The 23,544-nt window shown below is 41.3% G+C and overlaps 1 protein-coding gene across 1 annotated transcript in view; it reads left to right on the top strand.

Annotated features, from left to right (window-relative positions):
• Positions 1–23,544, top strand: part of KYNU (kynureninase) — a 112,698-nt gene that overhangs the window by 60,436 nt on the left and 28,718 nt on the right. The window contains exons 7-10 of the mRNA XM_025201257.1: positions 186–260; positions 2,048–2,194; positions 11,303–11,401; positions 12,152–12,225. Of these exons, the coding sequence (XP_025057042.1) occupies positions 186–260; positions 2,048–2,194; positions 11,303–11,401; positions 12,152–12,225 (395 nt within the window). The remainder of the gene's footprint in view (positions 1–185; positions 261–2,047; positions 2,195–11,302; positions 11,402–12,151; positions 12,226–23,544) is intronic.

Here is a 23,544-nt window from a genome sequence, read left to right as displayed (position 1 = left end):
TCTGGCCTCCTTAAAACTCATGGGAGTAGAGAGAATGGGCCCATCAGGATTCAGTGAAGCCAGAATTTTACCCATTAATAAAGATACTTCCAAATCACCTTCTAAACCTCTAAAGTGTTGTGGTGTTTGTTGGTTTTATGGTCATTTAGTTATGTTAATACATAGTTTGTAAAACCCTTTTTCAGTATGTTGTTGAATCTCAGCTTCAATTGCATGGACTTGATGTGGAAAAATGCATGCTCATGATACAGCCCCGAGAGGTTAGTAAGAAATATAAATATAAGTCTTCTCTCCTTGATAATACTGATTTATGTATAAGTGTTTAAAGAGAGGCGATATCTTCTTCCAAGACCTCTACAGCAGTGGTGCTCAAACTCTGGCCTTATGGGCTGGATGCAGCCCATGAAGCCATGTCACCTGGCCCATGGCTCCCCACAGGTCCATAAATTTGGTAAAATGGGAGTGGTGGTAGCATTAATCCCCATTCCCCTGCTGCCAACATTTCGGACTCAGGGAGAGCCTTGCAGGCTGGATAACATGGCCCTGCCTTGGTGCACAGGGCCAGCATGCAACTGTGTCCCGTGCTCAGATCAGGCCCACAGACTAACTTCATGCCCCCAACCCACCTCTCCTCACCCCACCCCATGGTCCAACCCTATGCCACTCAACCAGCCTTCAGGGCCAAAAGCTTGGGCACCACTACTCTAAAGCACATTACCCCTCATTACATACCTGCCTCTCCTTCTAGATTTAATGTCTTTTATGTACCTAGAGTTAGACAAGCTTATGAATTGCCACTAATTATCTGTTCTGTGTCCTGCAAATATTTCTCTTATTTTAAGGTCAGATATTACCCTTGGCATCTGGCTTAAATTTATGGACTTTTCTTGTAAGAAGAAAAGTCTTTACAGGAGAGTTGTTTATCATATATTTTCTGATTGCTATAACACAGTAGGCTCCACAGAGAATACAGAAGACTGCAGTTCACTGGTATATAATTCAGAAGCATCAGCATATATCTTCCTCATAGTTTCCTGCCTTAAAAGACTGCAATAAAGGCGACATTCTGTGTCTTTATTATCAGAACCTAAGGAAAAGGTCTGCTTTGAGAAATATATAATTCAGATCAATTTGAAAGATTGCGTTACCTTACTTTCTCAACATTAAGAACTTTGCCACCTGACTATAAAACTGATGATGACCTTTTGATTTTAAAAACTGAGTCATCCTGCGAGGGGAGAGTCTACTTCTGAATCGTTGATAGATGTTCAAAGATTGTTGAGAAAATAGCAGTTACTTCCAATTCAACAAATCTTACCCAAGCTTTCTTGCAGCAGCAAGTCTAATTTCATTCTGAGTTTTCACTGCCTAATTGATCCCTGGGTGATGGTGTGTTTTGTATGATCCCTTGCTAGGAAGAAGTGTGGGAGGAGGTGTAGTTATGCTGTAGAGAAACAAAACTGAGATTTTTTTTTTGTTGACATTTCTCTATATTTAATGACCTTAAGGTTTCAGGTTTTTTATACTTTTGATGATGAGAGAATTATTTTTTTTTAAATATATAAATATGGCAGATTTTTGTAACAGCATCCTATGGGATATGGAGTGCATCTGAAAAGTAAGAAATGAGATTGATAGACAGCTTTTAAGTCTCGTGGGTGTCACAAATTTCAAATGCCACATAAAAATCATTATATATGCTGTTTGCACCAGGATATTTTATACCGTAAATTAAAACTGTCTGAAAAATTAAGGAGAGTGAAGCAGGCTAGAAAATGAAGTGAATAGGCTTTTTAAAGACTCTGTCACCTTCAAAATAATTTTGCTAATGATTTTTTTCCTTTTCTTTTTTCCAATAACCTACTCAAAGGCTACTTCATGGCTCTACCTTTGTAGATCATTACGATGCCAGGGATGCTAGAGATTCACTTTTGATCTCCCTGTGCAAGCAGCACGGCACATAGTAAAATATAGATTATGAAATAAGAAATGACAGTTTCATTACTGCCAGGGTTGATGTAAAATATGTGCTTTAACTATATTTTAGGGGGAGGAGACCTTGAGAATTGAAGATATCCTTGCTGTAATTGAGAAGGAAGGAGACTCTGTTGCTGTAATTCTGTTCAGTGGTGTGCAGTACTATACAGGACAGCTGTTCGACATCCCCAGAATAACAAAGGCTGGTCAAGAAAAGGTAGAATTGTTCCAAGATTTTTATTCCTCTAACACTAGCTTTAAAGATTTTTTTTCCTGTGATTTTTTTTTAAAGTTAACTGATACCTTTTCTGTGGAACTGTACTGAACAGTTAGGAAACCTTATAGGATTCTAATAAAAACTAAATAGTATTCCATACAAATTTCTCTAAAGATCTATAGAATGTCATAAAGAATTATCCCTGATATAGAAATTTTATTTGTTGGCTTAAAAAAAAATCTATAGAAAGGTTATTCACATGTACTAGATTCTACAAGTTTCTTCTTTCAGATTCTGGATTGAAGGGGTGCAGTGAAGAGGGAAGCCATGCCCCCAACACCTATTTAAAACCTACAACCTTTTTGTTAGATTTTTTTATTAAAGCAGAAATTTGTGTTGCTCTCTCCTCTCACCCCTTTACTGGCAGCTGCTATCACAGCGTTTTGCCTCCAGTCAGCAGGGCAGGTGAGTTCCCAATGGAGCTGACAGCATTCTGACTCAGCTAATCAGTTAGCAGGAGACAGGCAGGATACAGAGTACATCACCTTCACAAGATGACTAGTTTTCAATGACTCAGCCCAGGGAAGTTGCAGTCAGTGGACTAGAGACTTACTCTTTAGATGTGTGTTAGTGCATTCTTTTAACCATCTTGATTGCCTCAGGAATCGAGGAGAAGATAGAGTTTTAATTAAATTTTCTTATCAGTAGGAGATCAGTAGACTTTCTAGAGGGGCATCCTTTATTGGACATACTTTATCTGACCTACGATTAAAACACTCAAGGAATTGACGTACTTAAAGTTACAAACATTTAGCTGGTTTGTGGAATAGCTGATGTACTAACCGTCTAGGGACTGTGCCCCTGATTCACATGAGGAATTGGATTACCTTTTGCTCCTGTTGATCTTGGCACAAGAAAGTTTTTATTCTGGAGGCAAGGGAGGAAATTTTAGTGTCAGAAGGTAACAAGAACTTGGGAAGCCAATGGAGATCTAGAAGTTAGTTGCAATGAGTGCACTCAGTGTCCAACATCTGTCAAGCCAATTTGCCTGGTGTGGCTAAAAACTGTTCTGCTTTCTCCTTTGTAGTGAAACTGTAAGGGAAAAGAGATAGTTAGCAATTCTGACAGGTGCAGAAATCCAAACATTATATTTCCTTGCATCAGCTTGGATAAATTTACATCTGCGTGCTTTAGATCCATATAGCTCTAGCTATAATACTTTTATAGCATTTTCTTTTGAGGAGCATCACGTCCTTTGTTAATGCAAATAAAGATGAAGTTACATGTTATACTTGGACCATACTACATGTGTGGAATGTTACTTGGTGTTAAATGTGAACTGTGGCACATTAAGGGTTAATACCGTTTCGTGCCCACACAGCTCTGACTTGCCACTAGAAGGCTGGCAAACAGGGGCATAGCTAAGAGCCAGGATACCTGAACTTCATCATTGTTTGGGGCGATCAGGGGGCATGGGGGCTAGAAGCAATGCATCCTGGGATGCTGGTGGACTGCCAATTTAATTTCTGTGGAGAAGACTGAAGTTATCTTGGCACGAGTTAGGTAGCATGGCCCAGAATTAACCCCTGCCCAAAGTGCCTTTTTAACTGCTTTTAATATGACCTAAATGTAACATGTAAGATCATCCTTAAATTAATTAAACTTCATAACTTTGCCCTCTGATTACAGGGATGACAAAAGATGATGCGCGCAGATACTACTGTACTTTGTTTCTTTATAAAAGAGGCTGTTGTTCTATTGGAGCTGGAAATAAATGTAGGCATGAATTAACTCATGATGGATTAAAGTTAAAGATAAGCCTGTACAAGAAAGAAGTGATACGAAGAAGGGCTAGTTGATTCAATCTCCACCATCTGAGGGCATCAGGCCTATAGCATTTAACAGCCAAATGAGTAATGAAAGACTTGAAGTATCTCATCAGGCTGCACTCTCCCATGTTGCCCCATCCAGTTCTTAATCTTAGTCTTTCAGATTCTCATTGCCCAGCTATCTTAAAGATCACATATCCTTCCCAATTTGTTCAGAATGATGAAATGTGGTAGTTCAGAATGAAAATCTTAAAAACAAGACAGAACATTATTGAAAGAAGGCTGTAATATTTGGAATCTTGTGTAAAAAAAAAGACTGGAATAAGCCCGAATCAAATCATGTTCAAAGCAAAATGCAAGACTGACCATATTGGTGAGCATGACAAATGATCCCACACTACTTGGTGAACAGAAAGTAAAGTAAGGATAATAGAAAAGAAAAAAAGGAAATGAAGAAGAGACAGGGAGGAAAAAAGTAAATTTAAAAAACCCCCAAACACTGAATAGTACTGTCAAATAATATGGCAGAGGAAAAAGTCCTACATATAATGGCTTTACAATGCTCTATCCTTATAGCCTAGAGCAGTTTTATCAATGTTTAGTTACAGATGTGAAAGGTCAGAAAGTCCTGCAAAAAGTATTTTAAGTAGCCTAAGGCTACTTATTTACAACTTTAAGTTCCTGATTTCCTTTTGAATTTTTTAAGTCAATTTCCTAAGTTTGGTGCTAAGCTGAGATTCCTTCCAGAGTGAAAGTTCTGCACAGACAGCTTCATTAAATCATTAAATATTAAATGAACTAAATTAAGTTTGAAAAATTACCTCAGGCTATTTTTCCATCTTGGGTCTCTCAGATCAATCAAAATTACTACATATTGTGAGAGATTCTTATCAACAGGGCACAGACTGCGTGGTCTCTTGCTCTAGTTCCTGTCTGAATTTCTGCCCCTTTTTTTTTTGGTAGGGTAACCCTATAGTCTTTTGTACCAGTGAAGAAATGCCCAACTTGGACAGTAACCTCTTAAATTCACTTTTTTATCAAGCTACAGTAGAAAATTCTTCCTTTGAGTTGCTACATTTTGTATGTAGAGTATTTTAATTTCTCAAGTCCCAGTAGGAAGTGCTTTAAGATCCTTCATCTTCATTTCTTTTCCTGTCTCTGCTTCTAAAATGCCCCAGCCTGCTTGTGTGAAGCTGTCATCTCTCTCTCGCTCTCTCCAAATGTCATTGTCCATGCTGAGCTGCTACCTGCTGGTACTCAGACATTTCCCAATGATGACTTTCAGAGGTTAACATAAAAAAGTGGTGGCTAAGGGGAGAAGGGAAGCACAGTTTCTTCTTTGCCAAAATCAGATGGAGAATTCCCCATTGTCTCTCTAGCTTGACAGAACAACACTCCCATATAACTCCCCTTTTTGCATGGCTGGTGCAGTGCAAACTGTTTCTTTTTGCTAAAACCATTGCTTGAAAAGTGTGCATCTTGACACTTATAGCAGAATTCTGTTTCACTTGGGGCATGTAAATGGCATTTCTACAGTCATGTAAGCGCAGTTTTTGGCACTTACACACAGTTGGCAATTCAGCTCTGAGCATGCAAGCATGCATATGCCCACTGAGCCTGCTGAGTAAAGCTGAGACTTGGCCAGCCAAGTTTGTGGCAGCATGTGCTCACTCAAGTATGCATGTAAGGCAGGGTTCATAGAGTCATAGAATAATAGAAAGTTAGTGTTGGAAGGGACCTCAGGAGGCTCATATTCAGCTTATTGTCCACTGAAACCCCCAGGTCCTTTTTCTGCAGAGCTGCTGCCCAGCCAGTCAGCCCTCAGCCTGTACCAGTGCATGGGATCGTTCCATCCTAAGTGTAGGACTTTGCACTTATCCTTGTTGAACCTCATGAGATTTCTTTTGGCCCAATCCTGCAATTTGTCTAGGTCACTCTGAATCCTAGCCCTCCCCTCCAGCATATCTACTACTTCCCCAGTTTGGTGTCATCTGCAAACTTGCTGATGGTGCGGTCTATGCCAACTTCCAGGTCATTTATGAAGACATTGAACAAAACTGGCCCCAGGACCAACCTCTGGGACACTCCACTTAATACTGGCTTCCAACTAGATGTCAAGCCATTGATTACTACTCTCTGAGCCTGATGCTGTAGCCATTTTTCTATCCACCTTACAGTTCATCAGCCCATACTTCCTTAGCTTGCCTAGGAGAATGTTGCGGGAGACCGTATTAAAAGCCTTGCTAAAATCAAGGTACATCATATCCACTGGTCTCCCTGCATCCGCAGAGACAATCATCTCATTATAGAAGGTACTCATGTTGGTCAGGTATGACTTGTCCCTAGTGAATCCATGCTGACTCTTCCTAATCACCTTCTTCTCCAAGTGCTTAGAAATGGATTTCTTGAGGATCTGCTCCATGATTTTTCCAAGTACTGAGGTGAGGCTGACTGGTCTGTAGTTCCCTGGATTGTTCTTCTTCCCTTTCTTAAATATGGGCACTATGTTTGTCCTTTTCCAGTCATCTGGGATCTCTCCTGATTGCTGTGAGTTTTCAAAGACGATGGCCAGAAGCTCTGCAGTCTCATTACCTGACTCCCTCAGCACCCTCAGGTGCATCCCATCTGGTCCCGTGGACTTGTACACATCCAGCTTTTGTAAACAGTCCCTAAACTGTTATTTCACCATGCTGGCTGCTCACCTCCTCCCCACACTGCTTCCTGGTGCAGTCTGGGAGCTGACCTTGCCTGTGAAGACTGAGGTGAAGAAGGCATTGAGCACGTTAGTCTTTTCTGCTTCTGTCACAAGGTTGCCTCCCCAATTCAGTAAGGGACAAGACTGTCTGATCCCTGTCTTACTACCAACATACTTGTAGAAATCTTTCTTGTTACCCTTCATGTCCCTTGCTAGCTGCAAGTTCAGTTGTGTTTTGGCCATCCTGACATCATCCCTGGATGCCCAAGCAATGCTCTTAAATTCTTCCCTAGTTTTGTCCAAGTTTCCACTTCTTATAAGCTTCCTTTTTGTGATTTAGTTTACTGATGAGTTATCTGCTAAGCCAAGCTGGTCTTCTGCCATACTTGCTAGTCTTCCTGCACATTGGGATGGTTTGTTCCTGCACTCTCAGTAAGGCTTCCTTGAAGTACAGACAGCTCTGTTGGACTCCTCTCCCCCTCAGACTGGCTTCCCAGAGGATCCTGCCCATGAATTCCCTGAGTGAGTCAGTCTGCTTTTATGAAGTCCAGGGTCCTTACTCTGCTACTCTCCATCCTTCCTTCCCTCAGGATCCTGAATTCAATCATCTCATGGTCACTGCTGTCCAAACTACCATCCACTACTACATTCCCCACCAATTCGTCCCTGTTTGTACATCCCCATATTGTATCTAGGGAAAAATCCATTAACTAGTGGGTGTTCAGATGTTGGACAAGGGCCATCACATTTTTTGCACAATAATTTTGGTGAGGAGGACATTTCCACCTGGGAGCAAGACACCCAGAGGGTGTTTGGACTTGCTTCTCCTTCCTAGCAGGGTGTTCTAGCTACCAGGCCATGCATTGTTGGCATTATTTAGAATGTGTGAAATTTTGGCATCCGTTTAATTTCAGAGGTGTTTTGCCTCGTTTTGGTGCCCGAAACACTGAATTCAAAATGAAATGGAAGGCTCCAAAACATCTCCAAAATGAAACAAAGCCATCTGAAATGTTTTGGAAATGTTTGGGATGTTTTGGAATGTTTCAGAGGCGCCCCCCGGGAATAGTCCAGCACAGCCCCATAGCCGTCTTTTAAAGCGCTGGAAGGCTGGGGCCGGCCAGGGCAGGCATGGGGGTTTCTCCCACGGGTCCCCCCACTAGGGCAGAGGCAGGCATAGCTGGAGGAGCCGCAGGAGAATTCCCCATGGCTTCCCTACCTGGCCCCATCCCCCGCCCGACCCCAGCTTCCTGGCACTTAAAAAAAAAAGAAAAGTCCCTCACTCACTGGATGCAGCAGCAGTGATCAGGGCCTCTGAGGGCTCGTGGCAGAGCCACCCCATGCAGTGCAGGGCAGTGTGGGGCATCAGGGATCATCCCCCCATCTGGCACCCCTGTAGCAACTACCCCATGGCTCATGTGCAGTGTGGCTCAGCAGGGCACCGCACACTGTTTGGAAGCTGGAGCACCTGGGGCTGATCTGTGCCAGGCTCTGGGTGATAGGTGGAGCTGCCCCAGCTCCCAGACAGCGCGCGCCACCCTGCTGAGCTGCACTGCACCTGCCCAGAGGCCCTGATCACCACTACTACAGCTGGTGAGTGAGGGGCTTTTTTTATTTTTTTTTTAAGTGCTGGGAGGGAGAGGGGGCCAGGCAGGGAAGCCATGGGGGCTTTTTCCGCAGCTCCCCCAACCCAGGGAGAGGCAGGCAAAGCCAGAAGAGCTGTGGGAGAACCTGCAGCCATCCAGCCAGGCCTGCCTCTCCCTGGCCAATCCAAATCTCTGAAATGGTGTCGAAACTCTGAAACAGACTTGGCCAAATTGAAACAGAATAGCGATTCGAAACACTGAAACGAATCACTGTCCTCTAAAATGGCTGAATCCAAAACCGAAACAAAACATAGCCGTTTCACACAGCCGTACTCTCCATCCTTCCCTTTGAAACTGACACATTGCACCCTGTAGTTAATATTCATAAGCATCCGTTTCACTTAGCCACACACATTCTGGCTTGGTCTTCTTCCTGGACACTTATATCTCCTTCCCTTAAGTGCCTAGGTGACCAGGTTCAAGAGGAGGAGTTAGAAGGATTCTGAATAATGCCTAGTCCATAGCCTGATGGCTAGAATGCCTTGCTGGCAGCCAGAAGAGTTTTAAAAGTCCTCTGGATGAGGGGTACTAGACCTTGTGTTTCCAGTTCTCTGGATACACAGTTGCCTAACCAGTAAGTAGCTGGGCTAAAAACAAGGTAGGGTTCTTCTCCATTTCACTTCAAGAAATTATGTATGCAAGATGATGCTATTCCTCTGCAGAGTAAAACAAAATCCTAAACTGTGTATAAGTGCCAAAAATGGCTGCTTTGTCTGTGTCATTTAGGCATGTAAAGTGAAACAGGCTTTTTATAGAACTAAGTGCCACACAGCACCTCCTGACACAGACCTGATGTCTATTTTGGAGATGCAGCAACCTGAGGTAAAGGGGATTTCCCAAGATCATGAAGGATGTCTGTTAGTATTGATTTCATATTTTCAGTCTCATTAGTGTTCCTCCAGTGGAAAAAAAAAATCTGCCTTTCCATTGCCTAAAGTGTCTTATCCTACCTTCAAGACGTATCTTCAAGAGGAGACTGGACAGTCACCTTGCTGGGGTCACCTGACCCCAGTTGTCTTTCCTGCCTAGTGCAGGGGGCTGGACCTGATGATTTTGCAAGGTCCCTTCCAAAATCTATGAATCTACCTCTATTTAGTTGATCTAATAAAAGATATTACATGTACACAAAGAATCTTGCCTACCTATTGTCCTACCTCTATGAACTTCTTATTCATTATAATGTAGCAGACACATTACAAGCATTTTTGTTCTCTGCTTATTTGCTTTGAAATGTGCTCTTGATTGAAAGTTGTTATATTCATTATGGACAGGTGAACCAGTTCAGTTAAGTATAATCTAATCTCAACACGGTATTTTTAATGTACTTTTGGTAAAACGGTGTTGGCCATCGGTTGGCTTCTTCTGAGACTAGACATATTGAAATGTCACAGGAAAAGTTATTTCCAGAATATGGAAACTGATGGAATTGATGAGATTCTCATGGATAGTGCTCAGAAGAACGTTAGCTCACGGTCTGTGTACATGGGGACACGCAAGAAAGTTAAAGTGGAATCAACCAAAGCTGTGAAGTTAATGTACAGGTGTTAAGGTGCATTAAACCCAGTGGGAACACTTTCTTTCAGAAGCAAAGTTTGCCATAGCTTAATCCTCAGAAGTAAGGCCACTACTTCAAAGTGAATGGGTTCCCACTGGGATTTAATGCAGTTTAACTTCTGTGCATTAACTTCACAGCTTCAGTTGATTAGTCTTTACTTTCCTTTTTGTCCCTGTGTAGACAAAGCTTTCTAGGGCCAGAACATTTATCAGAACCAAATTTGAGCTCTGAACCTTGTTGCATATTGCCCATCATTAATATTTATACTGGCCAAAAGATGAGGCCCTGGGAGTTCATCGCTTTCCTTTGGGATAACTTTGTAGTCTGACAACTTCATTTGAGCTTCTTTAGAATTAGCATGTCGGGCTTTTTATAAATGCTGTTTCATTTGAATAGCTAGGTAGTTTATAGAGGGGATTAAATATACTAAAGTATTGTTTTAATAATTTAGCTGAGGCTCCTTTTGTGAAACAGACAGCAGAGAAGATTATAAAAATCCCTTTGTTTTATTAAGGGGCTTAGATATATTGGAGTCTTGTGTTCTCACTCTTATTCCTACCATGCTGCTTTCAAGCAAGCTGCTTGTGGTTTTTTAAAGTAAAATGCAAAACAACATTTAATTTGTAGTCCATGCACAAAATGCAGTGTCATTTCTCTCCACTTTAATAAATGGTGTAGCATTGTAGTACAATTTTATATAATGCTGTTAATTTAAAAAATGCTGCCATCTAGTGGATATTTTGTGTGTAAAATGTAACTAGTTTATTTATGTCTCTTCAGCCATTACACACTTCAGTTTTCTAGGCAAATTGTAATCATTAACATCATATAACTTTTTCATGGAATAGAATAAGACATACTTATGGGAAGAAGTACAACAGGTTTTAAAAGTCAGAATATTGTATGTGATCCTACTTCATTTGTTTCAAAACTCTAAAATATATTTCCAGAAGTGCTACCTTCCCATAACTACAAAATCAAGGACAGTTTCAAGTGTTTAGTACCTCCAAAAAAGAGCTTAATATACAAATACTAAAAAACAGTTATCGAGATAATTATTTATTATCTATAGTTATACTTCATTAGCTGAGCCTTTTCCACATATTATGAGCCTTGTAGTATCTAAACTATCTAATGCAGTGCATAAAATCTGAGTGCCCAAATTATATGAGAATGTCCTTAAACAGCAACTAATAAAATAATTCACGGTTTGGGATATATGTGCATTACATAGGAAACTTGTCTGTGTCAATAAATCGAACAAATGCGACTTTAATGGCTATGTTGTATAGAGGGTAGGTATGCTAGCTATCAGGTTGGTTTTTTTGTAGTCATTTTGTTTTTTATCTTTTTAGGAAATTTATCAAAGATCTTTCTTTCCTTCAGGGTTGCTTTGTTGCCTTTGACCTGGCACATGCTGTTGGTAACGTAGAACTTCATTTACACGACTGGGGAGTAGATTTTGCCTGTTGGTGCTCCTACAAGGTAAGCATTGCTCTAGTATTTGACAATCATTCAGTTATGGGCAGACAGGTTCAGAATAGGACCCAAACTTTGCTATTTTAATCCAAATACCCAAACTTGTTGACTTCAGAGCATTCAATAAAGAACCTCTTGTTCTAAAGGATTTTGCTGAGGGACTGAATGGGTAGTTGTTTGGATGAGCTGTATGAATATTTTGTTGAGAGAATGAGTGGATAGTTGTGGTTGATTGGATGAGCTATATGAGTATTTTGTTGAGAGATGCTTGAACTTGACATGACATTTTAGGATTCCCAACCCTTAGACCTGTATTTTTTAAGCATTTGTATAAATACACATAACTCGGACAAGATGTTTTTAAGATTAAACTTCTTCTTCTTCTTCTACTTCTTCTTCCCTCACTTGTCCTATCTACCTGTCTGCTTTTCCAGATCCTGGCTCTCCTAGATTTGTTCCTTAGATCTGCATCAACATGATTTGACAGAGGTTTTTTTACAGCCAAGTGCCCTTCCTGACACTAACCCTCCTTTATCCAGATTTGGGATGGGCATTGGATGGGTAGAATTGCTTTTAAGATTAAACTAAAGAAACATTTTTTTTAAAAATATTTTGCCATGGAGAGATAATAGGTGAGGCCAGAGTCTCAACTAAAAGCCTACTGAAATATAAAATCTTTGGTTTTATAGAGTATGGAAAATGAGGAGGTGGAAATAATGAGAACAAAGTATATACATGTTAATTTATTCTTTACAGTATTTAAATTCTGGAGCAGGAGGCCTGGCAGGTGCTTATATTCACAGGAAACATTCCCAGACTATAAAACCAGCGTAAGTATTCCTGCTTGTTCAAGAAACTCCACAGAGGTGCTATAAACTTTAAATAGAAAACACTTTTCTCTTTCTGTTAAAGTCTGTTACTTTTGTGGTGATCCTGTTTGACAGGCCAAAGAGGAAACTTTGAAGGCTGGATAAAGTTTAAGAGGATTGGGCCTAAGCCCCAAAAAGGACTACAATTCAGGTTTAATAGCACTGTAACATTAATAAGCTGCTGCTTTTAGCCCCAGATTCTAGAAATCTCCTCATCTTATTGTCTTTAGTAAAGGAGTAAGAGGAGTAGCGTAATCTGTGTGAGACTCCCACAAACTTGGGCTGATACCTCTTGATTAAAGGGTTCCTCTCAAGTTTTCATGTGTGTTTGAAATGGAAGAGTCCTTAAGGATGGGTTAGAACTAGAGATGTATATCTGAAAATTTATTGTCCACAAATTTGGAGGCAATCAGCTGTAAGGTTGCAGTCTACCCCATCTCTTTTGCATAAACAAAGGTACTTGTCATATATCAACACCTTGTGCTTCAGTGATAACTAACTTTCTTATTTTCACTCGTGGAAATAAATGGATAAAACAGATTGTTTAAAAGAATATACCTAGAACTTGCAGGGTTTTTTTCTTAAAGGGATAGGAATAGAATTGTGTGCATCTCCACAATTTTGCTTCTCAGAAGTTGAGATTTTTTTTTCCATTTCAGTTTTCAGCCCTTGATTTTTATTGTTAATAATGATATTTTTGGTAGAATTTGGAATATTCGTCCAACTTACCACATTTCAAATATTAGAAGGGTGCTAAATATAAGTTGAAGTTACAGGCCCCATCCAGCAAATTGGTTCATGGAAATAATCTCATTGAAACGAATAGGGTTACTTAATTAGAGACTCCAAAGTTAAGACCTTTATCCTGGCATAAGCTCCACATATGCAAATCACAATACCCCATTGAAGGCAAAGAATTGTTAAGGTTTTATCCCTATGTTTTATGTAATACAACATAAAATCAAGAAAAAGAATCATATGGACTTTCATGACAATATCTCTTAATAGGGAATTGTTTAACTGTCTTATTGTGACCCAAATTGTATTGTTCTGAGAAAGGGCAAACCCAGGGAGTGAGGTGCTATGGCCACTCCCCTCTTTGCCATTGGTTCACCACAGAACTCCAGTGGGTCAGCTACAGATGATGAGCTCAATTGATAAGCAAAAGCTCAATTGAGCAGCAAAGATAAGGAAGGAGTTGAACAGCCTAAGGTAATGGCAGAAGGATTTCTTAGAGAATCTAGATGCATTTAATTTGGCAGAGCTGGATGGGGTGTACCCCAGGAAACTCAAGGAATTGACTGAAGTAATTTCAGATCCAAGTTCTCTCTGAGAACTTGTAGAGGGAGTATGAAAACTCAGGTGTTTGGGAAAGGGCAAATATAATGGCCATCTTTAAGTAAGGGAAGAAGAAGGAGCCAGAGAATTATAGACGTTTTGGTCTGACCGCAATACCTGGAAAGATCATGGAGTAGAAATCTGTCGTGAAGCACCTAGAAAAGAACAAGATGATCAAAAACAGCCGCTATGGACCTACAAAGAGCAAATCATGTCCAACCAACCTGATTTCCTTCTGTGATAAGGTGATAGGCTCTGTACATGTGAGGAGGGAGAGCAATGGATATGATATAACTTGACTTTAGCGAGGGTATAGGTTATAGCCGTGTTGGTCCAAGAACATAGCCAGACAAGGTTCTTTGAGTAATTCCGATATCTCTTATTAAACCAACTAAAATAGTTGGAAAAATTCTTCTTCGCAAGCTTTCTGACACTGTCTCCCACTAAAAATAAGTTAATTCTTATTAACAAGCTAAGGAAATATGGACTAGATAAAAATATGGTAAGGTGGATACATACGTAGTTGGATCATCATGCTCAGCAAGTAGTCATCAAATGACTTAATGTCTAGCTAGGAGGGGGTATCAAGTGAGGTTCCCCAGGGGTTTCTCCTGGATCCAGTATTGTTTAATACCTTCATTAGTGATTTAGATGGTGGTACTGAGCACCTACATAGCACATTTGTGGATAACACCAAAGTGGGTGGAATTTCAGATTCTCTGGAGGACAGGGCTATGATCCAGAATGCCCTTGATAGACTGGGAAAATTGTCTTCAGTCAACCAGCTGAGAGTCAACAAAGTCCTGCACTTAGGATGGACTAATAGCATGCACAGATACAAACAGAGTAACCACTGGTTAGTCTGCATTACTGCAGAGAAAGACCTGGGGGTTACTGATGGATAACTTGAATTGTGCTATTATTACAAAAAAGGTCAACAGCATACTGGGGCCTCTTAAAGACACTCAGTTTCTCCTGGGAGAGTTGCTGCTCTCCCAGGAGAAACCATGTGTGTACACATATTTGGGCTTTTTTCTCCCAAAATAAAAATAGCTGCTCCAGGAGAAAAATAACCTGGGAACAGCTAGGGTTAAATCATTCTTGGGAAAGTTCCTCCTGTGAGAGTAAATGCCTGTACAACTCACCCTTTGAGGGAAGCCACATAACAGTCCTCCAGCATTCCACTCTGCTCCAGTGTCTCTCTTGGGAAACTGTCATTTTGGCTGGATACTACTTCAATCAAGCCAGGAGCAGAACACATCCCTTTCACAATCCCACATTTTGCTTCAGGGAGACACAGTCCGACTCTTAGCAGTATAGGTTAGCTAACTGCCAACCCTGTGCACTGCTGCCATCTCTCTCCAGGCAGACTGAGAGAGCCTGAAGAGCATGCTGAGATGTGTGCATAAAAGCCCGCTGGCTGTACAGTGTCAGCACTGCACAGGGGTCAGCATTTGAATGTCTGTTCAGGCATCTGCAGGTAAGTTTTTCTACCAGGAAAATAAACCCATGAAAATTCTTCTGTGTTATTTGGATATATGTAGGCATCCAGGAGTATATCAACAGGAGTGTCACCTGTAAAGTGTCAAGAGAAGTGATTATTAACAAGCTAAAGAAGTGATTATTAACAAGCTATTATTGACAAGTGTCTAGTTTTAGGTCCCACACTTTAAGAAGGATGTGGACATATTGGAATGAGTCCACAGGAAAGCAACAATCATTATAGGCCTGGGAAGCATGACTTATAAGGAAAGGCTCAAAGAGCTAGAGTTATTTAGTGTGGAAGGAGGATATGGTAACAGTCTTCAAATGCCTGAAGGGCAGTTATACAGAGGATGATAATGAACTGTTTGACTATGAGGGTGGCCAACATTGCAGGTTAGACAGACACTTGGCTGGGATGGTTTAGTCAAGCATGATCCTGCTTTGCACAGAGGACTAGGCTAGATGACCTTCCTACTTTCCTATGATCTTAGGACATTTTTTTTTTACTAATATTAAATTTTCAGTTTCACTATTTGAGAATTTCAATAAAATATGAAAAGCTTAGGAATTCTAGTCAGGGACCTTGTGCTAGGTGTAACAAAATACATATATAGTTTCTGTCCCACTACTTAGTTTAAGTGCAACTTCAGACAAAAGGCAGTTAAATTAATTTTATGCAAAATAGGTAACTGAGAAATTTGTAAATGATGATAATTTTAAACCCCATTAACACATACCCATGCAGATCCAAAATACTTCTCCTTGGAGGCTGCTTTCAGTTATATATGCAATACAACCAAAAAGGGAATGCTTATGATTTTAAAAGTAAGTGGGTTGCAATCATGCCTAAAAGACACTTTAATGTAAAGGGAATACTTTTTAAATTTTCTTTTAAAATTAGATTTTTTTTAAAAACATCATATATGTCTCTGGTTGGTGAACAAAATCAAAGGCAGTTTCTACTCTGTGTCTAATAGCTCTTTAATAGTGGCATGTTTTCATTAAAATTATATCCACATTTAAAGCCAAGAAGCATTACATGAAGATCTGTGTTCTGAAAGACTTTATAATCCATGAAAAGCTGTGCTATGAGGTTGGCTGCATAAGAAGAAATACCTATTTAAAAAATGTTTTACATCTACTGTCATACATATTAAGAACAGTAGGATTAAGATTTTTAATGCATCAACAAATGTAAACACTTCTTTCCAGTTGTAATGCTTGGCGAAATTGTTGGTACATACTTTTATTTTATCTGGAACAAAGCAAACTAAATCAAGTTTCAGAGATAAATAATATTACAGTACCCAATTGCATTGCATTATGTGCAACTCCTAGACTGTCTAGACTCCTAATAGATAACACAATAATGCTGATTGAGAAGATTTCCAAGAGCTAATCGCCTACAACCGAGAACTCATTATTGGACTTACATTTGTGAACTAACTTGATCCTCCCAAATTTGGTTTGTTTGAGGAAAAACATCAATATGCTGCTCCTAAATTCTTCCATCAAGGTACCTTCCTCCCCCTGTTTCTGCTTCCATCTTTTCTTTCCTTTTTTAAACCCTTACTACAATTTTTTATAATTGCCTGTAGCTTCTTCTCTCAGTTCTTTGTCCTTTGTTCTCTTCCCTTACTCAGTAGAGTAACTCATCTATTCCACAGGGTATTCTTTGTCTCTACTCCATGGTTTCCAAACAAGCTTTCAGGGGTGGTAATAGACAAACAAACAAGCTCCCTGGTCCCTGACTCACCTCTGGATCTTTCCATCTTTGATATGCTTCATGATACAGTCTTGTTTTACTCTTTGGCTAAGTACAGACAGTCAAAAAGCCTGAGGCAGAATCAGGCCAACCTTCCCAGGTTTCTCTAAGCTACTAAGATTGAATTGAGAGCAAACAAAACTCGTGTTTGCACTTTGGGAGGTGTGGGGAAGGCAAACAAATGCCAGCACAGGCCAAGCCAGAAGGCGAGGGGCACTTGTGCATGCCTCTTGAGGGTAGCTGAGCCCAATTGAGTAGGGCCATCCCTGACTGTCTGTCAGGCACATGCCCCCAACACCCCTGCTGTCACTCCAGACCCTACCCCTGCATCAGCTGCATCAGCTGCATTAGGCTTCCAGGGCTGGTTGGCACATCGAGTTCCCAGGGGTAGGCAGGCAGGGGGGGACAGAGCAGGCAGGGGTAGGCAGGCAGGGGGGGACATAGCATAGGGGGGTCTCCTGCAGTGGGGGCTCCCCCCCGCACCCAGCTTTCCCCCCAAAAGCTAGGGTGATCACCTTAGCTGGGTGATCACCCTTATGCCAGTTCTGTCCCCTCAGCCATGGAGGAGTGGCTGGGGGGGAAGCAGAGCCCCTTGCCAAGCCCCCCCACCCCTAGCTGGGGTCTGTACCATGAAAGTGGTCCCCCAAGATGTGGGCTTTTCTCTCCACTTCTGGGCTTTCCCCCCAACAGCTTGGCTTCATGTTCACCCCATCCCCACCCCTGTACCATGCCCAGTCGTGGGTGGGGGGCGGGGAAAGCTGGGCTACATGGGGGAAATGTTGCTGCTGTTGGGCCCCCCCAACACTATACAGAGCCCAGCTGGGGGGGTTGGGGCAGTGCAGGGAGCTCTGTTCCCACCCTCACCAGTCCCCTATGTCTGCCACCCACACAGTTGAGCTGGGAAGCAGAGGCTTTGCTACCTCAGCTCTGTGACAGCCTGGGTGCAGGGCTGGCCCAGCTTGGCAAGAGCAGAGCAGCACTGGTGGAGGCTAGCTCACCCACCCTTTGGGTGTGGGGTAGCAGGAGCTGCAATGAATCCTGGGATGCTGGGGGACTGCGACCTAGCTTGAGTTGGGAGGCGATCTAGAACAGAAGTTCAATAGACCAGTCCAACCTAAATTGATTCAATCTGATACTACATCCATTCATGTCTATCTTAAGACAGGTTCTGCCATTTTGAAATCAGTCTATGTGCACTGAAGTTGTTTTATAGGTTTAGACCAGTTTTCATGCACTTATACTGGTTTATGTATTGTCAACAAGCAAAGTGACCCCGCCAGATTATTGGATCGAAGTGTTAAGTGACGCAACCAGTTGTAAATAGTGATGCGGTGGCAGAGTGTATCAGCAATTTGACCCAACATGCGAGCGATGCATGATCAGGGCGTGATCACCTGTGGTCTAGCCAATCAAAGACCACCTAATGGGCATGGCTGGCTGGCCAGCATGTCCATGGGTTCCAGAATGTACCATCAGGGGAGCTTCCTGATTGGCCGAAAAAGTTATATAGGGGACCACACACCTCGGCACAAGGTCCCCAGGCTCTGACTCTCAGGACGGATTGATCACCCGTCTTGGGGCCTGGTCAGACCCCTAGGTCTATAGCAGAAGCTGCTCCAGTCGCTCCGAGCATCATAAGCTTACTGCCTCACATACCCGGGACGCCCTGTGTCTTGTCTCAACCAGACATTGCACTTGTATGCTGCAGTCTTCACCCGCCACCCACCACTTGTATATATTTCCTCGCTGCTGTATATAGTTCGCCATCACCAAGTTGTTTCAACCTACTATTCGTCAGTCTTGTAAGTAAATATCAAACTTTATTTCACATCTCATTGTCTGTGGTGTTTATCTCCTCCTCACATTTGGCATCCCCGAGCGTGTCTGGGTTGGTGTCACCACCCGGTGCCCCACTCGACACGCAACTGCGGCCGCTTCCCAAGGACCATCCGGGAATCGTGCTCCACATGTATAATTTCTATCCCTAGCCTGTGTGTTTCAGAGCATTCTTAGGGTCCTTTTCCAATCAGATGCAAGCAGTGCATTCTGGGACTCTTGTCATCAACTCTATTGGAGCTTACAAAGAACTTCAAAGAGGGCATGTGCCAGTTTGGTGCGGGTGGGGTGGAAAAGGGTTGGCTCTCATGCTGTGTGTCTGGGGAAATTTTGGGGAGCAAGAGAGAGGGATTTTGTCGAAAACCTAAAGGAGACCATGAAATGGGTGAGTGGGTGAAAACCAGAAGGATAAGGATTGGTATTGTTCCTCATTTTTGTAATCTTAGTGAAAACATCTAGCTGATTTTGTATTAAAGGTTAATTTAGAACCTGTTCTGTGTTACCAGTTTCCTCATACATAATCATTAACTTGTATATTAAGTACATTTAAAAAAAACATGTTTGTCTGCATGACCCAGCTTGTCAGCCTGGAGCCTGATTAAGAATATAATCCTGAACCTTAACGTTCTTGTGTGGGACTGTTATATGATATAATTATAGCTATTTTATATTTACAGAGATTTGAAGATCACTAAATCAATTTGTTTTTGGTTAATATGGTCCAGTTGGATTCTATTTAACTGTCTCCCATGTCACCCAGCCTTTTCACGTCTCCAAATAAGGCAGTGAGATAAAAGAGAATTTGTCTATGTCAGAGTGTTCAGTTTTATAGCTGATTTAAATGCAGAACAGTTTTCTAGTGCTGTACAATCAAATAGAGTAGAATTTAACTGCTGTTGAAGTTGCAGATTTTATGTTGTATCCAGAGTCTTCAATTGTCATCTGAATCAAGGATGACACCCAGTGGCCAGACCACTTCATTCAACTATAGAAGACTAACATCTTTTCATTTCTTTGTCTTTCAGTTAGCACTTAAGTGGATAATTAAATTCCAATCCAGTTGATCTCCCTTTGTCATTTAAATGACTTGAAAGATTGTTTTTAACCTGTGGCCAATATTGTGCAAGCCACTTTACCTATCCATATAGACTTCTTAATTTGTCTCATCTGTCATATTTTCATCTAGTTATTGGCTAGCCAATTATTTTTACATCATAATATTTTATTGCATTGTAATATAATATGTACATTCTGGCCATCATTCTAAGATGTAGACCCAGGATGTATTCCAAGGGCCCTCTTGCCTGCAGCTAGGGAGTGACAGATCATAAAAATGACTTAAGCCCCCATATTGGGAATTTAAGCACCTAAGCTCCAAAGTGTCTAACCTCTCCTTGCTGACACCTACTCACAGAGGTTCCTCTCCACAGGCAACTCAGTTTTACTTTAGAGTAAACCAAAAGTTCTGCTTTTGGCCATGGTACTGAGTAACTTAATCACACCTAAGCATAATTGGGGTCCAAAAGCTAAGTATTCCTCTACCTATTTTACCAGAGAAGCTCAATCCATTTTCAGAACATGTCTAGTGGATGGGGCTTCACTCAAAATGCCACGGTAGCAGCTGCATTCTTTTAAAATAGAATTAGGCAGGAGTTGCTTAGAGCGCTCACCCAGGAAATAGGATATGCTATCTTAATACTGTCTTCTGCCTGAAGGGATTCAGGCCTCCAAAACCATATCTTCCACTTACATGAAATAGTCACTGGATAAAAAGCAGAAGTTCTGGCAGTAGGGACAAAAACAGAGGTCTCCCCATTGCAGCTCAGAGACCTTATCACTATGTACAGAGTCAAGTTAACTCTTGTTCCCTCTTTGTTGCGCTGTGGAACAGCATCTGCATGAGGGCTGGAGAATGCCTCATATTGCGGCTAGTAATTAGGACACTCTCCTGGGTGGGGAGAGATGTGATTTTAATCCTGTCAGATCAGAGGAAGGAATTGAACTTGGGTCTGCCACAGCCTGAATAAGTGCTTTAACTATTAGGATATTAGATAAGAAGGAATGGCTTTCCCCTTACTTCTTTTCCCTGTATCCTTTGGCAATATTTAAAAGGAAAGGTATGATTTCCCTTTTGGAAAGAAAGTTTATATGCACCAATTTTCAGGAGAAGGTGCTGGGATGTGGATCCCAATTGGATGGAGGTGTTTCCCTGAGCAAAATATGTATCCCCTAGAGCAGCCAGCTTGTGGGCCAACTCTAGTAGCTCCCTGTTTAATGTGTTTTGGATCCATTCTTTGATGCCTGATTCTCCAGTGCATTAACAGCGTCGACACCTCACATAGGTGCCTAGAAGTTAGATATTACTAGGCTCAGCACTGCAATGCCGCAGTCCATTTTAGATCTGTCACCATCTCCCTAAGCCTGTACTGTGAACCTTCTGTGTAAACAGGTAAAGTTATTCAGGGAGATTTTTCAACATATGTTGAAATGACACAAATTATAACTGCCCTGTTGAAATGACACAAATTATAACTGCCCTGTTTCCACTAAAAATCACTATAGCTGCCCTTTATGCCTTGGAAAAAAAATCATCCTCTACATGTCTCTGTCTCTCAGTTTCTCTATAAAAATTAGAATAATTAAATTTACCAAACATGCTTCTTATAAGGAAACATTATTTCTTGTAAAGTATCTGAGATGGAAGGGACTACAGAAGTTAAGTAGTCATATTCTAGTATTTACAGTTATAATTAAGCAGTGGTTTTAACCCTACTGTCAACTGTCATAACCTAATTTAAAAAAAAAACCCAACTGGGTCCTGAGATAGGAAAAACTGTTCTTAGCTGAATCCTTATAATAAAAAGTAAAGCGCAATTTAAAAAGATGAAAGGGAAATAAATGTATGTAAAGCAGCCAGGAGAATAATAGATAAGCCTTGGCAGAGGATTAAAGGAAAATGTACACAGTTTAGTGTTTAAAATGAAGGGATTTATCAAGTCTTAACTTTAGCACAGACTAGCAGCAGGTAGAGTTTAAAAATAAAAGTTTGTGTGATGTGGTGTTGAGATGCTGTAGGCATAGGATGCAGTTGATGTCCAAAAACCATGTCAATTTTTATTATAGAAAAAAGTAGCAAAGAAAAAACAAAGAAAGCATAACACTTTCATACTTAGCAGGCTCTAGCTGTGAAATGCTTTAGGTATCTTCAAACAAGTGCTTCATAGGCAAAGGTTCTTTCTCGAGGATCACCTTTCTTTTTCACTGCATAGCTCCTATGACAACTCCACAGCACAGGTTTACTCTGTTATAAAAACCATAATCCAACATCCTTTTCCGGTATGTGAGACAATTAATTTGGTAACAGTCAGGCAGCTACCAGCAAAGCTGCCTGTTTTGTTGTTGTTTCCCACCCTCCAAAGATACTGGGGACCCGCAACTGTAATGATAGACATTAGTAGCTGCAGTTGCTCAATACCTCTGAAAACCAAGCCAGTAAGGTGTCAGTTGTGCACCTGATTGTTGTACTTTCTTTTCCTTTAATTGGTAGGTGCCCATGTCTCCTTTTCTGTTTTCTCTAGTGTGGTGATTTTCAATCTAGTTGATGCAAGATCCTTTTAAGGGTCCAGTGGAGTGCTGATCAATATTAGAACTGTTAGGTGTGAAAACACCAACATATTCACAATAGTGCTGTCCAAGTTGTCGCCCTGGGGTTGTATGTGGCCCTGGGGATGGGGGTTGATTTGGGCTCCTGGGCTCTCACCCAGCTACTGCTCCCTGCCACTGTATGGCATCACTCTGTATGTAGCAGCAACCAGGGTTTCTAGGTTTCCCCTCCCTCCACTGGCTTCCACTTCCTGCCCTCATCCCAGCAGGCAGGGTGGTGCAGTACAGTTCAATACTCCTGTGCAACACAGTGCAGCAAGGGAGCCCACATCTGGAGAGTTATGGGTGAGGCTGGGGCACCTGCACAGGGTATGGCCCAGGGAGCCTGTGGCTTCTGTTAGCGTAGCCCACGGGGCATGCAGCCACTAGGGTGTGCAGTCTTTGGGTGCTTAGAAGTTGGCTCTGATTCACAAGATACATCCAGATATTTCAAATAGGAATCTGTAGTGTCAGAAACATTCTGTCCTGCTGTGGTCTTTCTAAGGTTCTTTGCAACAGAAACATTGCTCTATTATTTTTCTGTAGCCAAGAAATGAGTAAAAGCAAAGAGCTGGAAATTTTTGAAGGGTGCTTTGAGTCTAAAATGGTTGAGAACCTCTACCCTAATATTGTTTTTATTGCTGCTGCTACTATACTAAATGTTACATTGTAGCTATTTGGGATTGGAGCCCTCAGTTCTGAGACAAATGTGGCTGAAGTTGCTGTGAAGAATATTAGTTTTTGGAATAAAGTGTTAATTCAGGAGGAGAGCAAACTGGTTTGGAAATAGAACAGGAAGTTTGCTTCATCTATGTGATGGGGCTGGGGGAAAGACTCTTGATGCTGTTGGTGCTTAGGGGAACAGGACACACAGATGGTCAGATTTTCATTGACCTTCCCTCCCTTCGAAATAAACTGGATCTGCAGATCTCTGCTTTTTTGACAATCAAGTCAATAAAGATTATCCTGTCCAAGGTAGAAATATGAAACATCCTTGTATGCAACTTCCAAGCTAAACTCTGAGAAGCAAGGTTAAAAGTTAGTGATCACTTAAAAAATATACAGGCTGCTGTTTGTATAAAGATTTGTCCATCAGTACCAGTGAATTTACACTACCAAATAACAGAGTGGTGAGCTGTTCGTGAAGTTCAATGTATATCTTCTGAGTGCATAAACTATCCTAGAGTAAGGTAAAAACTAAACTGTTTCCCTGC

This window comes from Alligator sinensis, unplaced genomic scaffold (assembly GCF_000455745.1).
Source record: "Alligator sinensis unplaced genomic scaffold, ASM45574v1 scaffold693_1, whole genome shotgun sequence".
In the NCBI taxonomy this organism is placed as follows: domain Eukaryota; kingdom Metazoa; phylum Chordata; order Crocodylia; family Alligatoridae; genus Alligator; species Alligator sinensis.
The sequence above is the reverse complement of the archived record's forward strand: the minus strand, read 5'-3'. Positions and strand labels throughout refer to the sequence as shown.